The 23,978-nt window shown below is 42.9% G+C and overlaps 3 protein-coding genes across 4 annotated transcripts in view; 1 reads left to right on the plus strand and 2 right to left on the minus strand.

Annotated features, from left to right (window-relative positions):
• LOC138607761 (protein Niban 1-like) overlaps window positions 1-6,067 on the minus strand; it is a 35,138-nt gene extending 29,071 nt beyond the window's left edge. The window contains exon 1 of the mRNA XM_069680404.1: window positions 5,976-6,067. Coding sequence (XP_069536505.1) covers window positions 5,976-6,030 — 55 coding nt within the window. The 5' untranslated portion in view covers window positions 6,031-6,067. The remainder of the gene's footprint in view (window positions 1-5,975) is intronic.
• A 1,020-nt stretch (window positions 6,068-7,087) lies between these two features.
• Window positions 7,088-16,575, minus strand: trmt1l (tRNA methyltransferase 1-like). Of its 2 annotated transcripts, XM_069680106.1 has the most exons (16): window positions 16,515-16,575; window positions 15,286-15,393; window positions 15,128-15,190; window positions 13,749-13,862; window positions 13,548-13,612; window positions 13,081-13,237; window positions 12,867-12,987; window positions 12,706-12,785; window positions 11,652-11,904; window positions 11,318-11,530; window positions 11,040-11,230; window positions 10,360-10,426; window positions 10,004-10,167; window positions 9,857-9,922; window positions 7,962-8,088; window positions 7,088-7,784 (listed from the first exon to the last, which is right to left on the minus strand). In XM_069680106.1, exons 1-16 carry the CDS (start codon window positions 16,573-16,575, stop codon window positions 7,595-7,597), a joined length of 2,040 nt encoding a protein of 679 aa, XP_069536207.1. In that variant the 3' UTR covers window positions 7,088-7,594. The 2 variants fall into 2 exon arrangements, with proteins under 2 accessions (XP_069536207.1, XP_069536206.1); XM_069680105.1 differs by having other exon boundaries at window positions 9,857-10,167.
• A 1,136-nt stretch (window positions 16,576-17,711) lies between these two features.
• LOC138607246 (interferon-induced protein with tetratricopeptide repeats 1-like) lies at window positions 17,712-23,922 on the plus strand. Its single transcript, XM_069679821.1, has 2 exons — window positions 17,712-17,805; window positions 21,172-23,922. The coding sequence occupies exons 1-2, from the start codon at window positions 17,801-17,803 to the stop codon at window positions 22,475-22,477; spliced, it is 1,311 nt and encodes a 436-aa protein (XP_069535922.1). The 5' UTR covers window positions 17,712-17,800; the 3' UTR covers window positions 22,478-23,922.
• Window positions 23,923-23,978: the final 56 nt, after the last annotated feature.

Genomic DNA, 23,978 nt, shown 5'->3' on the forward strand with positions numbered 1-23,978 from the left:
AGCACCGAGCAGCTGGACTCAGGTTTCACTTGTCACGTGATGAGAGGAAGGAGCGTCGACCCCGAGCCATGCAGAGAGGCCGTTAGCCGAGAAGACGAGAAGGAAGTTACAGATCAGTCAGAGCTCTACACGAACAGCTCCTCGCGATGTCCGGTCCAGTTTCGTCACACATTTATTTACATCTTAAAGCTCACTGATAACAGCTCACGTTTTATCTGTGCAAAGGAAATAGATGTCAGACCCTCGACTTCTTGTTTTGATCAGAGCTGTGCACTTTTACGTTTTAATCTTTTGTCTTTAAGGTTCGGTTTCATTTTGAGCACGATGTCACCATGAGTGGACCATACGAGGCTGTTCATCAGCAAAACACGAAGCGAAAAAGTCAACAAGTTAAATAAATGTTACAGAAAGTGTTCAGTGAGCCTTACAGGTGTAAAAATCAACTACGCTACCTGCTTCCAGTCTGTATGCTAAGCTAGGCTAACCACATCTGGAAAGGGAAAAGGGTTCATTTATGCAATTTTTTAAGATTACTTCAGGATTTACCGAGAGGCTCGAGTTGTAAGAGTTCTTTTATGCAGATTCAGGGACAGAAACACTTCATTCTGGTTGTTTCATGGTGAGAAATAGTTTGAATGGCAGCAGATTTTGCAGCATTTGCATTGTGTTCAGTGGACACTCAGTGAGTGAGTAAACAACAGGTGTGTCTCCAGTTCACAGCAGTTTCCTCTCTTTGTGCAGTCGGTTTTAAAGTGGGGGAAAGTTTCACAGTCCCACTGCTCCTCTGAATATCTGAGGGGTTGTGTAATGGCAGCTGGAGGCGGAGTGACACAGCATGACGGACGGCACAAACAAAGACTGCCAGAATCTCTACAGCTGTTACAGACACGGTAATGGACTCTGGGAATCAAACTTTGGACATAATGTTTAGAGACGTTTCTTAAAGGGTGATGTAACGCCGCACTCATCTGTTTTCAAAGCAGTTAATGGAGGACACATTCTTTAAGCCATTCAGGAGGCTTCAAGACGCACTCACTTCCATCAGACCCAAAACCACAAGCAGCAGCGACTCGACACACTGTGTGTGGTTGTGCAGAGTTAGCTGCTTCGAAGCCAGTTCAAATAAAAATTGTGCGACATTTAGGAGACGAGAGCTGCTTATATTTGACAGCAGCAACCACCAGACCATCACAGCCTGCTATGCTAACTTTAGCTACAAAAACATTGACTTATTTATCTTGGAAGTCTAACTGGGCGTTGCTTATTTACTATCGCTAACTTAACAGGGGAGCCCTGCAGAGCAAAAGTGACGATAGAAGGGTGCATCGACATGTTTTGTGTTCGTGTTTTTACGCCATATTTGACGAGTCTGAGGTGGGAGCTTGTTGCTGACGCTTAGGACAGGTGGAGTATCCAGAATATTAAGGCTGCACAAGGGTTCACTGTGGGCAAACCAAAAAAATGATGCTCAAACACCGACCGCAGCACCGACTGCTGCAGGAGCTTATCCGGTTCTGACCAATCAGCATCCAGTCTAATGTTAAGACTGGCGTTTGGTCTGTACATGAGTCACTGAGCGGTCATGATGAGACGAGCTGCGGTCTGAAGGAAACAGAACCTCCACAGAGCAGACAGCAGATGTTTCTCCCTGCTGAGCTTCTCTGTTTGCCTTCTTTGATCAAATATGTGGACTACAAACAGGAGTCACCACTCTGCCCGGTTTTAAAGCTGCTCAAACAGATAAATGTCACTAACATCATCACTGTTACGACATCTATACGAGGAGTTTGGTAGATTTTAGTGTGGAAAATATGCCCCGAGAATCCATCAAACCCAACCGACACATGCTGGAGCAATTAGTGAATTTTTTGCCTCCAAATATTTAAAATATGAATTGCAGATTCGTTTTCAACAACATTTCTGTTTCTGCTTCTCCTCGGATCACTTCAAAAATCAGGACAGAAAATCAGTGACAAACAGGATCTGTGAAAGAACCTCCCCTCCTCCCCCTGAGCGGTGTCTGATTAACTCTCCTGCTGCTTCCAGCTCTGTCAGGCTGACCAGTGCCCAGTGTGATGAGCTGATGGACACCAACTACCGGCGTTCTGTTTCAGCTGTGGAGCGCCTGTCCATCTGTCTCCGCTGAGTGGCAGTTTCACTGTATCTAACAAGTCACACGTGGGCTGAGATCTGTCTCACTACAGCGCTATGAAGCCAAAACAAACAGATGTTACTGAGATTTAATGACAATAAACAGGCTGAGAGGATGCTGAGAGAACTACATCAGGAGGCAGGTTTGTAAAGAGGCTGAGTTCATGCTTTGACAGGTCAGTCTGCAAGACGACGAGCAAACAACTTTAAAATGCTCGTTTTTTGAATGGGGTTTGGTTCTGATGCAACCTTAGGATGTCAGGAAAGTCTGACACAGCGAGGTTCAATCTCTAGTTAGAAAATTTCAGGTCAGGACTTCAGTCTAACAAACATTCAAAGAAGAAAATAGAAACCCTTTACACACCGAACATGCCAAGTATACTTTTTAGTGCATTGTGTACAGACTAAACTAATCACAAGCTGAGAAGTGTAGGCACTGGCGGAGCTATTTCCTTGATGACTGATGATGATGAGATGATGAGTCAGAAATAATACAAAACTGACATTCTGCTTCATCGCACAGCCGAAAACACAAAAGCAGAGAGAAATCCAGCGTGTCGACGGATCAGCCTCCAACAAAACTGGACCGCTGACAACTCATGAATCATAAAGCAGGATCGCTTCATCCAAACAGCCAGGCACCTACCCAACCCTGTACCCTGCCAAGAATTATTCAACAAACTCTCCCAAACACACCCACCCCGCCCTGAAACCTCCACTCTGCACACACACACACACACACACACACACACACACACACACACACACACTTGAGTGCTGCAGACTGAGGGAGACAAATGTTTCCAGCATGAGAAATGGATGCAGTGTCACTGCTCTGAGTTGGCCCGTCGCTATGCTAAACATCAGCCAGGAAAAACTGACGAGGAAAACATGAAAACACAGACACCACAGGCTGCTTTTATACAGAGAACTACAGAGAGCAACCTGAGACCTATTTATACATATTTTCGGACCTAAATGACCCAACAGTACAAAAAGTTTTGGTATTGCTCCGGTAGATTGCTTCAGATGGAAGCAGTGAAACAGGCTGTAGCTAACGGTTGCAGGGGAAAGTGCGTCCACTGAAAGTTCTCGTACAGAAAGGATCCCTACAGAGAGAGACCTTTTTGTTACAGAGGAAGATCATTTTTTTAACGTTACATCGCTCTCAAACACACCAGACTCCATTGATAAAAACAGTGATTTTACCTCACAGAACACAGGAGCTGCTGGTCTACTTCTGCCATGATCTGTTAGTTCTTTTGTGTTATAAATATTGTGTTTGATCTGGCCCAACCGTCTGAAACATGAAACTCACACAATAACATAAACAAACTTACAAAATGAGGCAGCAGTCGACCAACAACTCCCTGTGCTCTACAAGGTAAAATAGGTGTGTTTGTAAATGGAGTCTGGTGGCTTTGAAGAGAGCGATTTAACACTGGCTTCTTGACATACTTTACATTTGGGCCCAGCCACAACAGCCTAAAATAGGATTCTTTTTTCTTACCAGAAACAGCCATTAAAGCGCCATCTTCTAACACACCAGACTCCAAAACATTTGACCTCACAGAACACATACGTTGCTGGTGTACTGCTGAATTGACTGACAAGTTGTTGGTGTTATTCTGTGACTTTGGTGTTTTCATTGGTTAGTTCGAAGCTTACAAATATTTATGTTACCACTAACAAAAGGCAGCGGTAGATCAGCAACATCTGCAGGGTAAAATTACTGGTTTTGTCGATGGGGTTTGGTGGCTTTGAGCGATGTAAGTGGAAACACTTTTAGTGGACGCACTTTGATCCATCAAGGATGATGTTGCAGCCATTACAGCCTGTTTCACTGCTGCAGGATGGGGAAATCTACTGGAGCAAAAGTTTTTGTTCCTATTAGTCATTAAGGTTGAAAAATATAAAAATATATGCATTCCGCTTTAAACAAAGAGTCTGAAAGCTGAACACACAGTGTGTAATTATATGCAGCCTTAAACGACCCGGCAGGCAGGGTGAGAACGTGTGCACATCAGACAGAAACAAACAAACTTCCATGATTTCCCACTTCACAGACCCGTGCTCTGCAGCCTGCGGCCCACAATAACCATTTTCACATTTCCCACGTCGAACATATGACACTTCTAAAACCTGTAACCATGGCAACAGCAGAGGCAGCCCCACCAGTGTCGACCTCAGAAACAGGCGTGCTCATGTTTTCTGACTTCTACGATCCAATCCACCAGATTATTCTGCGTTTTTAAATCATTGTTGTCGTGTTTGTCTTTGTGTTCTATTGTTTGCTCCTCTCTGCTCTTTTTCTCAGCTCCGTCTGACTTTTCACCTTTATTTTGTCACACCAGCGTGTTTCACCGAGCACTGACCCTGTCTGTTGTCCATTTGACCCAAGAAGCAGCAGCAGCAGCAGCCTCCATCCTGCACACCGAGCTGCTGGAACTCTCTGTTTTACAGACACGGATACCTGCAGACCTCACAGGTACAGCTTTAGTCATATCCCTTTATTTAACTCTTTCATTTGTTTTTCACGACTTTGTCAATAAATGTTTCCTCTATTGTTACTATCAGACACAGATTTAACACATCCTTATCTTGTGTCTTTGACATTTATTTATTTACACCTGCTGTATGAAATGTGCTGTATAGATAAACTAAACTCCGTCCTTCATTTGAGACTTTGTGTGAGTGAGCTGGTGCATCAGCGTGTGTCCCTGAAGATTAATAAGCAGCCAGAACAGTAGGAATTAAAAATTGTGGAAATAAGGAGGGCTTCAAACAGTTTAGGCATTTATCTTTGAGACAAATCAGATTTCTGTCTGGAATATAAAATATAATTTACAAAAGTTTATTTAAAGCCTCTGCTCGACACCAAACGTCCTTCTTTATGAGAATTTAAAGAACAGCATCACAAATGAAAAAGTAACACCATCATCTTCATCAAAGCAACTTTCTGCTCTCTCTGAATCGGCTGTGTGAGTTCCTCTCAATACTGGCATACGCAGGCCACCGTCAATGCAAGAACACCTGTTAGAGTCTGCACCTGTCTGCTGCACCTTGTATGTCATACACACTCAGTTAAAACAACAGAAGCATCTTTTGTCCTCTCAGAGATCCACCCGGGGACACACCCAGCAGCAGAGGACACGCAACACAAAAGAGCAAACAGGTCCTGGCACTCTCTCCCGGCTCACTTTTCTCCTCCTGCAGGACTGGAAAGGCTGGAGCGACCTGATCACACCCGCAGACAACTGAGCAGAAAACACTGAAAACTGCATCAAACCCCCTCCTGAGTTTATTATCCGACAGCTGAGCTGCCTGGAGGAGGGAGAATCGGACACTAAAGGAGAAGCGGAGTCTGAAGGAGAAGCGGAGTCTAAAGGAGAATGTTTCCGTGGAAAGACGCGAGGGAACCGGAGTGACAGGTTCCACAGCAGCCTGAATGACAGATTTAGATCTGAAACAGGTTCAGGTGAAATTAATCAGCTGATTATTGCCATAGAAACTCTCAGCTTGAAGACATAACACATGTGAGGACAAGATCAGCTCAGACATGAATAAGACGCTGATTTGAGGGCAGAACCTGACATTCACAGATTCCCCTGAAGCGCAAAGAAACGCGCTCTTCGTAGTGATGAACAGATTTCCATTCATCTCAAACAATTAGGCATTAAGCTCCACAACAAATACACGAGACAGAAGCGGAAGTTTCCAGTCAAACCGACTGAAACAATCCGGTTAGTGTTGAATGAAACGCGGTGAGAGCGCGGTGCGGAGCGGCGCATCGCTCCATACCGCGAACGCAGTGATTAATTTACCTTTGATGTAGTTGGATTTGGTCTCATCCAGCAGACTGGACGCGGAGATCCCCATGGTGCTGCTGCCGCCCGGAAAGGATCCACAGGTAGGGTTCAGTCCTCAGGTACAAACACCGTCACATCGACCCGCAGCAGCAGCAGGGAGGGAGGAGGAGGAGGAGGATCACGCCCTCCTTCTCCTCCTCTTCCTCCTGTGTGTCACTCAGTGACGCCAGCTCACTTTTTCATCCTCACCCTGAGTCAAAAGGTCCTCTAGGATTACAAAAGATATTTCAAAATAAAATGAACCAGTAAATTTAGTTTAAAATCATCACAGGAAGTATGACAAAAATAAAAAGTATGACCAACAGAGAAGAGAGAAGATTTCGATTCCATCTCTTTTACATGAGGAGAGATCAGAGAGAGACAGAAAGACGGACAGAGAGAACATGCAATTATCAATACGAGACACAGTGAATATTTACTGACATCTTTACGTGTATGTATCAAATCATTAGGACATATTATTTATTTAACTTGTGTTTAAAAGGCCTGAAGATGACCATCACAGTTGAATCAGGCTGTAAATGTGAGACTGGGGACGCTTGCAACACTTTTATTTCTCTGTCACTCAGAACTTATAAGGACTAGACCAAAGACATTTCTGTTCATTAAACGTACACTTCCCTTCTAATTACACACACCATTAAAAGATGATTTTACATGACATATCTCACACAATAAAGCATCAACCTCTGGGGATGAAAAAAGAAGCCGACGTTAATGTCAAAGCTGCAGTTCCTCTGGTGTCCACTTGAGGCTGTCTCCAGCAGTGAGTCAGTCCCCATAGAGCCCCATGTTAAACTTTACAGCAGAAATAAACATGTTTACAGCCTGGTACAAAAAACAGTTTGGGTCTCTATAGCTCATTTCTCTCTTCATGACAACTGTACGGGGAGAATCTTTATACAGCTCACCTGTTTACATTATATTAAGGCTTAAAGTGATGCAGCATTAGGGGCGGGGCCTCTTTGACTGACAGCTGGGAGCTGCTAGCTGTCTGCTAGGTGTCCCCTCAGCTAACTCAGTCACTGAACGTAACCTCTGGGCCGTGTTTGTGCTGTTGGAGCCTTTTGGAGATTTGTTCATGTAAATATCAGACAGAAAATCTGTGTGTGCTTTATTGGACTAACAGACCGTCCAACACGTCTCACACACTGTTTCTACACTCACTGTTTTATTTATATGTTAGCACTGATTAGCAGCTAGCTGTGTCTGTGCTCAGCATACCTGGCTCGATCAGTCACTCTGTAGAGTAAGCAGCAAATTCAGACTTTGCAAAAACATTTTATTTTAATAAGCAAGAGAAACAAAAAAAGACAATTAATCAGCTAAAAAAAACATTTCAGAATTTGCAAGAGAAATCTAAAATAAATAGGAAAGCAACGGATCAGTTGTGCTCATCCGACAGCAGGGTCAGTTTGGTTTGATTAAACTGTCAGACAGAGCAGCCGGTGGATTTTCTTACACATCAGTGCAGTCAGAACTTTGAACCAGTAGATTTGGAGTTGAAATAAAAGCAGATGATTTTCATTTCAAAGCGTTAAAGTTCGAGTCGCCCTCGGCTCGGCATGTTGCTCTCACACCGTTTTCTCCGTGCTCACACTCGACGGCGCGGCGGTGGCGTTGGTGTATGTGGGGACGCTGTACTTGGTGAGGACTGATTTAAATTGCTCCAGGGTGGCGTCGGTTCGAACCCCCGTCGGGTCGAAGTGAGTGCGACTCACCCTGAAGCCGGCCTCTGTCAGGTACTGAAGAAACTTGTTCAACCTGTGCAGAGAAATAATTCATCACACACATTTTTAAAGCAGCTTTGTTTAAGTTAGCGAGATCTAAAATGTTGACACAGTAACTGAGCTGGAAGTAGGAAATGCTTTACGTCCTACGATCTGGCTGGAGTTCTCTTCCTGCTGCACACCAGAGATAAAGAGGTCAGAGGTCACTTACTTGGGCATGTTCATGCCTCTGATGCTGTGGCGGTGGATGCTGTAGTAGAAGGCCGGGTGCTCCAGAGACGCATCAGACTTGAGCTTCTTCACCACGTTCCCCGGCTCCTCTCCGGTCTTCCTCTTTCCTGCAGAAAAAAAGGTTGAAGATTAGACCTGAACAGAAAACTAAGCTAAGAAGGATTAATGTGAAACAGGTTAAATTAACTCTGCTAAACCCAGCAGTGGCTTCATCTACATAAACTCATGTTGATAGGTTAAATACCGCTCAAACCCACACAACTTTCATCAAAGAGTAGAGGGCTAAATCAGAAGTTTAATGGGTTAAAGAAGTCCTGAAACTGAGGTTTTCCCTGCAGAGCATCTTGAGGGTGCAGGCTACACTGCCCTCTAGAGGACACATGTAGAGCTACAGGTCTGTGCTATAAGTAGCCTTTCTGAGTTCATTTTACGTCATTGATCATCAAAGTGTTTGTGGTCATATGTTTTTGAATGTGAAATGGGGAGAGGGGCCACAAAAAAGGGATGACACCATCAATCAAACATCCTCAAACTGTGGCGGTCCAGGAGAGGACAGGAAGAGTCACGACTCACTTAAATCCATCCATCCGTTAGCTAAACTGTTTATCCTGTTCAGGGTCGCGGGGGGCTGGAGCTTATCCCAGCTGTCACTGGGCGAGAGGCGGGGTTACACCTGGACTTTATCACCTGTCAGTCACAGGGCTGACACACATCCTTTAACACTCACACCCACGGGCAATTTACAGTCACCAGGGAACCTAACGAGCATGTCTTTGGACTGTGGGAGGAAGCCGGAGTACCTGGAGGGAACCCACGCATGCATGGGGAGAACATGCAGACTCCACACAGAAAGGCCCACTACGTCTGAACCGGGATTCAAACCAGGAACCTTCTAGCAGCCTGACTCACTTACATCCATTTTTAATTTATTAACAATATTTTGGGATTAGCTACTGGGGGTCTGCCTGTTTTCTGCTTTTTCTGCTAGATGTGGGAGTCAAAAAACAAAGAGTCAGAGCCTTTACTTATTGTGTGACAGTTGCGGCAGGACAAGAAAACGTGGCTTGACTGATTTTCAGCTCCAATGAGACACCTGAAGGTAGTTTTCATCGATTGTTCCTCTTTAAAAAGGAAGTTTAATTATTTTGAAATCTAGGCCCTATTGTTAAAACTTGTAGTCTAAATGACTAACAGGTAGAAAGAAAATTTGAATTGCTCGGATCAGCATCCCGCCTCAAGATGGGATGTAATAGCTGCAACATAATCCTTGATGGGTCAAAGGTCGTCCACTAAAAGTTCTTGTTGTTTCCACTGACAGGCTCAGATTGTTATTCTAAGTGTGTGACAACATGACAGAAAGGATCCCTACAGAGATAGACCTTTTTGTTACAGAGGAAGAGGATTGTTTTAACCACACACAGACGTTACATCGCTCTCTGCACACACACCAGACTCCATTCATAAAGACGGGTTTTTACCGTTCAGCCCACTGCAGTTATTGACCTACCACTGCCTCAATAAGTTCCTTTGTTTTTGTTGCACAGGTATTTTTAGTTCCAAGCTTACCATCAGAAAAAACACCAAAAGTTGCACAAAAACACAAACAATGTAAACAAACAAGGCGGCAGTAGAACAGCAAGTAACATGATGTGAGGTAAAATCGCTTTTTGTTAATGGAGCCTGGTGGCTTTGAAAAGAGAGCTGTAACGTCTGTTTCTCATTCAAATAAATTTCTTTTTATCATAGCAGATCCTTTCTGTAATGTTGTCAGACACTTGGTCATTAATAATACCGCCCTTCCTCTTTGAATCCATCAGTTAGAAACTTGGAAACAGTCTCAGGTGATAATACACATTTATAAAAACTGTGACTCACCGGAATGATCAGCAGGACCCGACTCCTCTCCGCTCTGTAAGGTCTTAATGACGACTCCACACTCCACTGCAGAGAGGAAACAGAATATCCTGTTAACACATGTTTGGTCACAGGTTACAGGTGAGGGGTGAGATGTCGGATTCTTACCTTGGTTTGTGAGAGCTGATGGCCCGTGGACTAAAGACTTGAGCGTGGTGCACTCAGACTCACAGATCAGAGTTTTGACGAGCGGCTGGATGTCGTCCATGCTGTGCTGCACCGCGGCCGACAGCATCCTCCTCAGGAAGCCCGTGTTAAACAGAGGACCACACCTGAACACACACACGTATCTGTGTTACCTTACCTGTGAGGACACTAAAAGATCCACTCTGAACCCTGGATTATAACTCTAGAGCTGAATCTTCAAAGTCCAACTGAAATCTTTAATCTGACATTTACGTTTACACAAAGCTCAGTGATGTGTGTCTGACGCTGCTGTGTGCAGAGATACTGAGAGGGTTTACCACAACGGTCCCAGCTGCACCGCAGTCTTTCCAGGCAGACTTCCATGACAGTTACAGGGCAGCGTGTCTGGAAGGAACAAAAACATTTTAAAGCTTGTAAAAATGTCATTAATGAAAACTGGAATCTACACACATCAGGCTAAGTGCTACAGACTCAACTGACAAGGTTGTTAAAGAGGACGAGGATTTTTTAAAACAGAAACGGTGCACAATAATTTTCATTTTCATTTTACTTTCCTGAACACGGGATTTGTTGTTCTGCCTCTGCCTCGATCGTTAAGTTTGTTTGGGTTATTTTGTGACTTTGGTGTTTTGAATGGTTAGTTCAGATGCAACAGAATGTTTGTGTAACCCACAATAACACAAACAAACTAACCAATCAAGGAAGAAGTACACAAGAAACTCACATGTTCTGTGAGGAAAATGACAATGGAGTGTGGTGTGTTTGCAGAGAGCGATGTAACGTCTGTTACAAAAAGATAAGGCCAAGATTTAAAAATACTCTTTAACACCAAGGACAGCGATGATGAAGTCCACATTTTCCTCGTTCTATCCCTTGCAAAGTCTGAAATTTAGATTTTTTATAACTATTTGTGAATGTTGCTAATAAACCGAACTGCAGCCACACATCAGGTTCTTCTCGTGTGTCAATATAAATGTAAGAAGCAGCAGAGACTCACCGTCCACCATGTTCCCCAGCTTGAGGAAGACTCTCTCCTCACACCACTGACAGTGGACCAGTTTCCGTAACTTCTTCACCGACTCGTCCGCCTGTGTCGGGCCTCTGAGGACTCTCACCACCACCAGGACGAAATGCTCCAACGCCACCGCGAGCAGCACCTCGATGCCTTTGTTACAGCGAGCCGCCGCTCTGCAACACACAGCCAAAGATGAGGATTCAATTCTGACGGTTTTTCAGGCCCGGTATCATCACAGGACGGACAAATCAAAAATCTACCTGGCCACCGTGGCGACCACCATGCGTGCAGCCAGCTCTTTGTAGTACTCTGTGCGTACGATGTGGCAGCCATAGTGCCGCAGGGTGACGTTTGGAGACTTGGAGTACAGAGAGCCTGTGTCTGTGGACGTCACAGAGATGATACCCAGGTTTCGGATGTTCCTGAATGCAGCATCCAGGTAGTTCACTGCCGTCCCGTATGGATCCAAGTGACTGAAAAATTCAAGACATAAAGAGAACAATTAAATTATCATGTAAAAGTCTAACCTCCTTTTACAGACGAGCAAATTTGTGTTAGCTCAAGAATATGCCAGTATCGTTTCCTCCTACGTACATGTAGTCAAAGGGCCGCAGGTGCATAATAACGTTGGCGTCCATCTTGGCGACCTCCACCGTAGCGATGGGCACTCCTTTGCCTTCACCACCAGCCCCCTCGGGCCCCCGTAGGCCTCGCGAGCCTCCGTCCACCCTGATGTTGTTGAGCTCACAGTTCTCTTTGATCATTTTGACGCACGTGTCGCTGATGTCAGTTATGGTGGCTTTGACGGCGCTACGAAGGTGCTTTGCCCACTGGAGGCCCATAATCCCTGAGGGACGGACAGAAGAAAAAAGATAAAAGAGGAAGGTGAACATGGGCATCAGGGAATATTTAAACCTGTGCCCTATATTTTAATATTTTCAAAACAGGCTCTAATGGCTGCAACATAATCTTTCAGGGAAAGTCCATCCACTGCCAGGGACAGAGGAAGATGCTTTTTTTTAACACCAGAAATAGCTGTTACATCGCTTTCTTCAAAGACACCAGACCCCATTGACAAAAACAGTGATTTTACCTCACTGTACACCAGAGATGCTGGTCTATCTCTGCCTGAGTTATTGTGAGGTTATTGTGTTTTAAATGGTTAGTTTTGAAAAACACTATTTGTGTAACACACAACAACACAAACAAACTAAAAATCAAGGCAGCAGTAGAGCAGCAGCTCCTGTGTCCTGTGAGCTTAAATCAGTGTTTTTCTGAATGGAGTCTGGTGTGTGTGCAGAGAGCAATGTAACGTCTGTGTGTGGTTAAAACAATCATCTTCCTCTGTGACAAAAAGGTCTATCTCTGTAGGGATCCTTTCTGTCATGTTGTCACACACTTAGAATAACAACCTGAGCCTGTCAGTGGAAACAACAAGAACTTTTAGTGGACGACCTTTGACCCATCAAGGATTATGTTGCAGCCATTACAGCCTGTTTCACTGCTGCAGGATGAACACATCTACTGGAGACGCTCGAGACATTGGTTTCTAAAAACATGTAAAAATTGTGTCAGGTTTAAAAATTCAACAACACCTGGAAATTTTGGGTTTTTAGTCCCTGGAGTTAACAGTTTCATTATTTCTCACCTGTGGCTCCAAAAGCATCCAGACACTCGAGCGGGTTTCTCTCCTCGGCCAGAACCGCGAGCGAACAAAACACCAGCTGCCTGAAACAGAAACAAACATACAAATTCTCCTCCACAATCACAAAATCCTGCGGATATAACTTTCGTAGGAACTCGTCTCACCTGTTGGTCTTCATCTTGCGGTTGAAGTAGGTGTCGCTCTTCTGCGGGGTGGTGTGGTTTGGGAGAAGCTGCACGTTTGTCCCGAGTTCTTTCATGATTTCATACGCCTGCCCAGACGGAGCTGCAGACACATTAAACCCATTAAATCACACAGAAATCTCATCACAGCACAGCATTACCTTATTTGTGCGCTTTGTGAGGGAGTGTTTTTTACCTGGCTCCTCAAACGGTACGTCTGAGCTCCCGGAGTAGCTGGCCTCGGTCTCTCCTTTGTTGACGTGTCGTTTCAGGTGGCTGATCATGTCGGTCTTCCGGGCGATGGTGACAGAGCACACGACACAGTGGTAGTGAGCCACGTGTCTCCCCGAGGCCTGAAACGGGTTCATACAAAAAATAAGTGACTGCAGCTGACTCACAGTTTGGTTATGTGGCAGGAGTAACATAAAATTACTGTTGTTTTATTTTCCAAGAAAAACAGCAGAACAGAACAAGATCAAGATCATCAAGGATTATACGCAAGGATTTCACTGCTGCAGGCTGAACACACCTACTGGAGACATTCAGACTTTTTGTACCTGTTAGCCCCCAAAACATGTGAAAGAAAAGTTTTACAAAATACCAACATTACCATTTAAATTAACCAACTTGGTCTGCAGACAGTTTGTGTGCTTCATCTCTCACCTGATCTCCACTGAGGCTGGGCTTCAGGTTTCTGCAGGGCAGGTGGCAGATACACATCCTCTGGCCTGTCAAAGGTCAACAATTATGTAATACAATTCAGAATGAATGAATGCCTTCACATTCAGCCTCACACGTTTGAGACAAGGGTATCAGTAGATGTCACTATCACACAATGTTGTTGCGTGTGTTTCACGTTTCTACCTTCGAACTCCACGTAGACTTTCCAGTGGAGGTTCTGCAGGTGTCGGCGGAGCTTGTGGCTGTAGCAGGCTTTAAACTTCTCCTCGGGACACAGAGGACACGACTTACGTCCCGCTGGTGAGTGAAAAACACAACATCATTAAGCACTGATTTTCATTATAAAAATAAAAAGGTGTAGATACACAAAGTTTTCTAATACCAAATATTACGTCTTTAATGTCCCAACTCAAGAGATTTTATTTTTTTATCACTTATATCCTAAAAACCAGAAACTAAGAAGCTGTAATCACATCATGTCTGATGCTAACCAAAGCAGTATCTGATTAAATGATTGTGAACAAAACGTACAATCATGAGCAGCTGTAGGATAAACAAAGCATCTAAAAAAATAAACACTGATTGCTTCATTTTTCACTATCACAGTTAACAACAGTTTAGATGTGACGATAAATGCTCAGAGTCTTGAAGATTTCCATGTAGAGGCCACGGATCTCTGCCGGAAAACGGTGGATTACTTGGGTACTGCCTCAAGCAAAGGAGTTCAAGTTTCTCAGGGGCTTGTTCACGAGTGAGGGTAAAATGGATCGTGAGATTGACAGACGGGTTGGTGCAGCATCAGGAGTAGTGCAGGCATTGTACCGGACCATTGTGGTGAAGAAGGAGCTACGTTCCAACCCTCACCTGTGGTCATGAGCTTTGGGTAGTGACAGAAAGAATGAGGTCGCGGATACAAGCGGCCGTACTGAGCTCAGCCTTAGAGAGAGGGTAAGGAGCTCAGACATCTGGAGGGAGCTCGGAGTACAGCCGCTACTCCTTCACATCGAAAGGCGTCAGCTGAGGTGGTTCGGGCATCTGGTTAGGATGCCTCCTGGGCGCCTCCCTGTGGAAGTTTTCCAACGTCCAACTGGGAAGAGACAGCCCGGAAGACCCAGAGCTCGCTGGAGGGATAACATGTCCTGTCTGGCCTGGGAACGCCTCGGGATCCCCCAGGAGGAACTGAAAATGTTACTAGGGAGAGGAACATCTAGGCTAACTTGCTTTGCCTGCTGTCACCGCGACCCGGCCCCAGATAAGCGGAGGAAAATGGATGGATGCAGCTTGAAAAGTGCTCGACTTTTACCAAAAAAGAGATGATGTTCTCTTTGTTTTACATGTTAGAAATAAGGAATTAAAGGACACTACGAAACTATTATGATAATCAATTAACACTTGCCAAAAAAGAACCCATTAAAACACCAGATTATACAGAAAGGAGTATGTTTGATTAAAAGCATTTGATTTTAACCTTGAAAATGTTTAAATTAAATTGATTCCAAACTTTTAAGACTTTTTTCAAAGTCAGAGAGAAGAATGAAGATTTACTGAAGAATTAAACTCACCACCATTGAGGTCAACCAGCACCTCGAGGCCCTCCAGTTTAGTCTGGATGGAGACGTGTCTCTCTGTTTGCAGTAAAAGAGAATACTTGTTATTTATTCAGAAAGTCCTCCTTACAGTCAGTGAATAAACCAATCTGAAACAGCTTTGAGTTAATCACCTGTAGTTGTGGTTGAGGGTTTGGCATCACTGTCTGAAGCAGCCTCATTTTTCACCGCCTGTTCTGCAGCTTGGTCACCAGCTGAAGGAGCGTCTCCACCACCTCCACCTTTACAGAATCACAGGAGGGAACGTACGGATTCTTTTAGATATTGTGGTTATTTCATTAAAAAGCACCAGCTGGAGTTTGTAAGCTACACAGAGGCTGTCAGGTTGAGCTTGACTTGCTTGAGGTGATTAATCCGTGCTGGTTTAGTGGCCACTTTCTAAACCAGTGCATGTCCTCACACTTGTAATAAAGACTGAGTTGCAAAGATGTAATGAGTGAATAAATCCTGTAATTGTTTCTTCTCAAGGTTTATGTAAAAATAACTTGGAGAAGAAGGATTTTTACTTTTGATTTTGAGATTAAAGTTGAAAAGTGCAGATAAGCAGAATAACACATATGCGATATGTGTTAATCAACATTATGTTGCAGCTGGTAATGTTTGAGTTAATTTTACTGACTTAATACATTGATGGATGGATTGGCAATTTCACCTAAGGATCAAAAAAGGTTCATATAAATGTATAGGAGTACATAATAATGTATTGGTTGGTTATATTCGTTGTGTTGATCTGAATCTTCAAAGTAAACGATGGGTTATGTTATCATATAAATATAGTGAGGTAGAAGTAGCAGAAATAAGACATACTCGAATAGTAAAAGTAAAAGCTATCCTCCTAGCATAAGCTAAAGTTGGTCGTTTTCTGATGTTCTGTAACTTAAACCAACGTCTTTTGGCCAACAGCTATACATCCAACCGTCAATAAACCGTTAACAGACCGTAAATAAACCGTATGTTAACGGACAGTTGATGTCCAAACTGAGCGGCTCTGCGGTCCTGTAGTGCAGCTCCGTGATGAGACCGTGTCACCAAACATTGTTAGCGCAACACAAATCTAACAGTCAGATGAAGCCAAGCACAGAGGAGCGGCACCGCTGTGGGTAACGGCTAAGGACAACGGTTTAGCTAATATTAGCTTCAGCCCTTATGTCGCTGTTATTGTTGACTATTTAGGTCCTATGGCGGAGCTCCGTGGTGAGGCCCTCGTTTAGTTCAGCAGTTACAAACTCGAATTCTCCGTAAATTCACTGCACAGCCCTGAAGATGACTAATCTAGAATGAATCCCATTTTCAACAGTGCCAGAATGAGTGTTCAAACGATTAAGCGCTGTAGTTTACTTACGTTTGATATCGACGTCCTCCTGGTGTAGCTGAGCAGCGTCTGCCTCTTTGAGCTCAGCCATTGCTAACTACAGCAACATACGCAGGAAATGTTCTGCCTTGCGTAGTCTACGTAAACTGCGCAGTTTTAATACGTAAGTGGATATTGAGTGTAGCAATACAACCTAAACTCATGTAACGGCCAGAAGCAGTATCCAAGTTATAACGATTTAGCGGACACAAACACAACCGAATTGGAACTGCGTCCACCTCACATTGGGCATTTGTATTAGACTTTACACATGTTAACGAATAATAAATATACATAAGTTTGTTAAGGAATATAAACATTAGTACAAACCTTAACGATATCAAATTTAAAAGATTAGACAAACACAAAGTATAACACTTTCTACAATGACACATGGGGAAATGATTAGATATAATATGTTTGTGTCGAACAGTGTTTTAGTTAAACAGAAACCTATCTATGTAACGCTGTGACCAAACAGTGACCTTGGTCTACCGGTAGGTGGCAGCACAGCGTCATGATATTGGGAATGCAGGCGGGCAACAGCTGACCTAACAGCCAAAAAACAAAAACAAAACCAAACACACTCTGCAGAGTGCAGATTTACTATAAATATCACATCATATGGTACATGACACTTATATCTTTAGCCATTAAACATGAATTATTCGTAAAGCCTTAAAAATACAAAAATGTGAAGAAAAATAACTAATTTATTTTAATTAATTTGATCAATTAATTAATTTTATTTTTTAATTTTTTCCCTTCTGCATCAGTCAAAATAAATACATATTAATATTTATAATATAGAAACAATATAGTTTGGTATGAGTCCACGTTAATTCATTCTTCGCTCTATTTTTTCCCCCTTCATATTATCATATTTATTTTGTTCCTTTGCAGATTTACTTTTTATGGCACCCCTAGGCTATTACTCCAAAATATCACCTTTGGTTTAAATATTTTACTCAGTTTGTTGTCATATGATAACTTGATGAGTCACGTGTTTTTCTGTTTCGTTTCACAGACTGAAATGAAGCTGTGGGTTTCCGTTCCTGAGAAACGAAAGTCATGACGCCCATGAGGCAGAGGTCCTACAGCTGTCAGTCTGCATCGTTGCCCCGCCTCTTAAATTCTTTTCGACTTCAGTATAATTTCTGTCTGCGTTGAAAACATCCCTTCATTTCGTGCCTGCGAACCCAAGCAGCATCGAGAGCAAATATCAGCCAAAGTTACTTACATTCAGAAAAGCTCTGAGCGGAGGAAACAGCAGAATAATGAGGTGAGTGATTCGGCATGTTTATCACAAATAATGAGTATCATTATGATTTGTATACTGTCTTGTTATTGAGTCGCAGAGTTTAGAATATGAACATTATGGATCCTAAAAGTCAACGACGATGTTGTTAAGCCCTGCATTATGTCCCCTTTTCTGCTCTTTAATTCCCTCCCTTTTTTAAATTCATTCTCATGTTTCATTTGTTTTAAATTGCAGTTTAGGTCTACTGTTTTCAACCAATTACAAACGTTTTTTAAGTTTTGCCACAACTGCCAGACCGTGTATGAAGAAGTACTCAGATCTTTTATTTGAGTCGAAGCAGCTTCACCAAAGTGTAGAAATACTCCTGCATGAAAAGCTTTTCCTAATAAGTAATAAGTAATATTGCAAAAGAAATAGTACCAAAATATAAATAAAGAACCAAAAGTAAAAATACTCATATGGAGAAAAGTATATAAGTATAAGTATAAAAAGTATATTACTTTATTATAATCAACAATGCAATAACTGGTTAATCACTTCAATGTTGTGGAGCTGATTTGAGCTACATTGGCTCCAAATAAAAAAACAACATGCCACCATTTTGTAGTCCGTTTGGGGCCTATATTTAGGCTCTGAAATAGTTGAGTAGAAGTAACAAACAAAATGGAAATACTCAGGTATAAGCACCTTTAAATTCGACCTACATAAGCGCAGTTCTTAAGTAGAAGAACTGATAATTAGTTTACAACACTGCTGGAAGCAATAAAGCTTAAGTTGTGTTAAACAAATGGTTGCATAAAGCAACAGCAGGGGCGTGTCCAGGGGTGGCACTGGCCCCCCTTGAAATCTGTCAAAAAAGTTTGGACACGCCCCTCAGCAGCAGGTAGAACAGTTTGCAGCTAGGGTGACTGAGGTGAGGCCTTTGGATTTGATTATTTTTTGGCCTTCTTAACTGCTGGGTGTAGAAGTCCTTCAGGCATCGGGATTGACTGAGCAGTTTTCACAAGCCTATGTAATGCCTCATGATTTGGGGCAATGACACTGTCGTATAAAGATAATCTCAATTAACCCTTCGCTAAGCCTACGGTAGCAACGGTAGCTATGCGCGGGGGGCCTGTCAAGGTTTCATAACAAGGAGAAATGCCGAAATGGTGTGCGTATATCCTCAAAGTTTAGAAGGGGGTGTCATATTTTACACTTTTCCGAAGCCAATAACTCAAGAGGAGAGATGTCGGACATGGATAAAAAATTTGGGGAAGTCTGGTCTCCACTTGATTTGTTGGGCTTTCCTGTCGTGCCTTTAGGAGATCCAGTGTTTGGATCAAGCCAACAATATGCAAGCAATATCCTGACGCACTTTAATCAAAATGAAAAAGCGAGATAATTTTGTTTTACTAGCAATGGGCATATTAGATAATGAAAGTTATAGTAAGTCATGCCTAAACATTAGCTTAAAATAAAACAATATATTGACTCACCCTGCTGTGCAAGAACATTGTTGTTCCTGTATATGATTGTCCTAAACATGAATTGTCGAGACGTGAGGTGCGTGACGCTTGCTTTGGGACCGGTGAGCTTTTGCCTCGAGTTTTATGTCCTCTTCATTCTCAACACTCCGCTGACAGATCATATTCTGGATGTAGGTTTCAGATGCGTGTTGTCGTCCTTTCTGTCGACTTCTCTCTGATATTTGGGAACTATTTTTCCACATATTTGCTGTTATTTCCTTTGGAACATCTCTCAATGTTATAGTTAAAAACGTCATAATATTTACATGCCAGTGCGAAAACTTGACAGGCGTAGCAACAGTAACCAAGGGTGGCAGGACTTAGCAAAGGGTCAATTGTGCAAGGTTGCTGAGGAACCTGGACTCCATATAGTCTGACATTAGCTAGCACTGAAAAAAAGGACATTGTCTTGCTGTTTTTGCATAGACTGTATTAAAAGATAGAAGGAGTGACAGCTCCCTAAAAGTGAAGCCAAACCCTCCGTCGCCCCCTGCTGACAGGCTGCAGTATAGATCATAAGGCCCGTCTCCTCCATGTTAACAGATGGGACAAATTTTAAAATTAAAATACACATAAAATACATTTTTGTCAAACGTGGTTTCTGTCATTAAAGCTAAGGTTAGGGTTTTCCCCCTTTATGGGCATCCCTAGTTCAGGTCATATCCTTGTTGATGGGGACCTGAAGCTGCTGACACTCTCCAATAGGGTTGGGCAATGTCCACCACATTTGCCTATGTCAGTGTGCACAGTAAAATATTACGATGGATGATGAGATCAGTACACAGAGCAATGCAGTGAGCATGGACAGACTGTAAACTTGACGCCGGACAGTGTCAGGCAGAGCAGCACTGCTCCACCGCTTTGACACTTTCTGCTCGAGTGGTGAAGTAGGTAAAATTGGCTAAAGCAATTTTCAATCAGACCTGCTCTGCAGAATCTGTGCTTGGCAAGTCGTGTATGAACAGGGAGGACAGGAGAGGATGCTGCCCTGAAGAAAGTTCAGGTTTCAGGGCAGCATTGTGGAGCCCCAGGTCTTTGAGCAGAACAGCAATGTCACATACTTGGATCAAGGCGGTATAGCAAAGAGCGCAGGCCTAGGGTGATGGCACATTCAAGTTGGTCCAGTGCTTACAGGAGGGAGGAGGTGAGTTCTTTTGGGCTGCAATCCTTCAGGCAGAAGGCTTTGGTCTTTTTAGAGGACAGGGACAATGGTGGGCTTTTTGGAACAAGTTGGGACTACAGGTGCCAGTTGATCTGCATACAACTTGAGAGCTTGGCCAGGGATGCCCTGTGTGCATTAATTGTTTTGTAAGATATGCACACAAATTGACCAATAAAATTGCTAGAGGGCAGGGGTTGGTACTGGCTCAACACAGCTGGTTTTCCTTTAGTAGTCCGGATTAGTGCTTAGTCCAGACGATATCCCACCTGCTCCCCACATTGTTTCTTGGGCCTGCCAATGGTTCTCCAGAACAACAAAATTGCTGCATTGTAAGCGTCAGTACTTGCTTAAAGTCTGGAACAAAATTAACTGTTAACCCAGGGCTTCCAAATTGGGAATGCCAAGTCAGTAGTCCTTGGAGCAACATCAGCGATCCATTTGCTTCTAAAGTCAGTGCTTTTGTCTATAAATGTTTAGTCTACACATGCCACTTGGTCGTGCTAAATTAGTGACCCAGAGTCTGTCTGGTAGATGATGTTTGATCCATACCATCTGTGTTTCAAGAAGGAGCTTAAGATAAAGTAGGCGTCCTTTGGTCATCTTCTTTCCCTTTCCACATTTGATGAACAGACAAAACAAAACCTAGCCCACTCCAGAGTCTGTTGCTTAACTTACTGTTGTTGTGTTTTAATATTGGTCCTTTTTATTCTCCAACAGTGCTTCTAAGAGTCAAGAAAAACTTCAGTCCAAGCTAAAGGCTCTGCACTGCCACTTCACCTGGGATCTGGAACCCAGCAGATCCAAACTTCTACGTCGTATGGACAAGCTGGAGGACATCGGCACTGAGGAGGGAAACAGATGGCTGGGTCACATTTACAACCTGCGGGGGTTCATTCAGTACCAGCTGGGGTTCACTGAAGATGCTAAGAGTCTGTTCAACAAGGCTGCAGAGGCCTTCAAGCAGGTGAGAAACGCAGATAACGGTCCCTGGTTAGTGGTGAACTACGGGAACCTGGCCTGGCTGCACCACCACCTGGGAGAACCAGCAGAGAGTCAGGCTTACCTGTCAAAGGTTGATGCTCTGATGAGAGAATATCCATCTCCATCTAAGGCTGAGCTCCACCCAGAGATCTACGCTGAAAAAGCCTGGACCCTGATGAACTTATGCCCAAAGAAAAAGCTGCTGGCTGCAGACTGCTTTGAGAAAGCCATCAGGATGCAGCCAGACATGGTGGAGTGGAACACCAGCTATGTCTTATGTTTAGTGAGGACACATAAGCACAGTGAGACAGGGCTGGATGCTGACCTCTTGGAGAAAATGAGACATGCCAAGGAACAGGATCCGGAGAACTTGTACCTTGCTGCTGTCTACCTTCTGCAACTTGCAAAGAAAGGAAAAACAATTAAAGATGAAGCTCAAGAGTTAGGAAGTCAGGTGTTGAGGAACCCCGTCAGCAGCTACAGTGGTATAAAGCCATTACTAAGAGTTTACACAAACTACGTGTCTGTCGATGAGGCCATTGATTTGGCAGAGGAGGCTCTGAAAAAACATCCAGATCAGCGTTATCTGAAGAGATGTGTTGCGCTCTGCTACAAATGGAAGATTATGTTTTTCAGTAAGAGTCGCCCAAGACCAGGCATGATGGACAGAGCCATCAGTCTCCATAGGGAGGTTATTGCTCTTTACCCTAATTCTTCATTTGTTAAGAAAATGGATCTTGCAAATATATACGCAAAGTCAAGTCAGACGCAGGCTAAAGCTGAGCACATTTACCAGAAACTGTTCCGAAGTGACCTGGAACCTTCAGAAAAACAGGTGCTTTACAACAACTTTGCAAAGTTTTTATTCTTTGATAAAAAAGATCGCCAAGGGTCGATACAGTTTCACATGAAGGCCGCGGCGATACCAGAAAAATCTTTCTTTCGTGAGAACAGCATCAAGCTTCTGAAGAAATTAAGAGACACAAGCAGGAACCGAAGGTGTCGAGAGATAGAGGACTTTCTGGCTAAGCTTCAAGAGTAGGGTTCCCAGAAAGAAAGTAGGTATTGTATTACCTAGAACATAATCTGTATTTACACGTAATTTGATTACATACACATTAGGAACAATCGCAGAAAATTACATTATGCTGGAAGGGATAAATTTACCGTGAAGACCTACTGATAGTAAACATATTGATACCGATTAATCAGATAGGTAACCAATGATGGCAGTTATGTTTAAACATACTATTTTGCCAGTAAATCTCACTGTATAAATACTAGCATGTTTTCTTTCCTACACTGAAGCCAGTGTGCTTTGTGATCAGACAATAACAGGGATCATGTAAATCTGCAAAACCTTTTTACAGCTGCCGTGAAATTTGACACAAATTTACCAAAAGCAAATCATTTTGACATTGCTGCCTTTGGAAGATCAGAGAGATGGAGAGCCAAAATGGCGGAGGCTATTGTAGCTAACAAGTTTTGTGTCACCATTAAGTATTTTTCCCGATCTCCTCTGTCAAACTATACAATAAAATGCCCCACAAAAGGTGATTAGCAGATAGCGAAGACTTGGAAATCAATGGTACAAACCTATGTAAATAAACTGTGAGAAGGTATTGTTGCCTACTGTTAGCACAAAGTAAGCTAGCTTGTTAGGGCTGAGCAACTTTTACCCTCTTTAATAGCTCTGTGCTGAATGAAATAATGTCGAGTCCTTACAGCAAAATGCTGGTTATCATGTTAGCTGTTAGCTTGCATCTAGCGTAGTTTACCTAGCCCTTAGACCCCTTTCATGCAAATGCTATCATTTTCTGGCGGGTTCAGCGTTTGTGTTTCAAAGGTGTCGATAAAGGTTGCACATACAAAGTGATACTTAGCAAAAAAATGTGTTGTGTATTTCTCAAACAATCTGTGATTTTGCGCTAACAAAGGGTGCTACTTGCTAGCTTCCAGTGTCTGCATGCATAGAGTTGGTTAAGTAAGGGATAATCCCTCAAGAGGTGTGGGTTATCACAGATTATTAAAATAAGTTTAGATTTTTTAGAACCTTTTAACTCTAACAAAGGTGTTAATTATCTTGTTGTGTTATTTGAAGTTCAGAATGTAATATTTATATAAGAAGACTATGAAATTTGGTTTGCTGTGAACTATAAAAAAATTAACTCTCGGGGAATTTAAAACTGCGATCTGCAGTGTGACTATATTTTACGTATTTTAATTCATGTTATCTTGTATCTTAATGGATTCTGTCTAAATTGGTTTTGTTGTGGTTTTTAAATTCTAATTGTTTATGTAAAGCACTTTAAACTGCCAGTGTGAAATGTGCTTCGTAGATTTCTTTGTTTAGTAATCAGAGTAAATTTGATGTATAACCTGAGGATTATCTCCAGATGCAACAGATTGTATTTGTTGAAAATATGTCATGCTGTGTCTAACTTGTACACAATACTAATACTCTGAAATAAACATCATTAACACGAAGACATCTTCTGTAAGTTGTTTGTTTCGGTGGTCACAGTTCTGATAGTTCTGCTCGC

The sequence above is a fragment of the Semicossyphus pulcher genome, unplaced genomic scaffold (assembly GCF_022749685.1).
Source record: "Semicossyphus pulcher isolate SPU_LCO1_2020_fin unplaced genomic scaffold, fSemPul1.0.p SCAF_4, whole genome shotgun sequence".
In the NCBI taxonomy this organism is placed as follows: domain Eukaryota; kingdom Metazoa; phylum Chordata; class Actinopteri; order Labriformes; family Labridae; genus Semicossyphus; species Semicossyphus pulcher.

Coding starts and splice junctions, on each gene's coding strand:
- trmt1l (XM_069680105.1), bottom strand. CDS start 16,575: ATGGCTGAGCTCAAAGAGGCAGACGCTGCTCAGCTACACCAGGAGGAC. Junction 15,191..15,285: donor ACCCTCAACCACAACTACAG/GTGATTAACTCA, acceptor TACTGCAAACAG/AGAGACACGTCTCCATCCAG. Junction 13,863..15,127: donor GCTGGTTGACCTCAATGGTG/GTGAGTTTAATT, acceptor TTCACTCACCAG/CGGGACGTAAGTCGTGTCCT.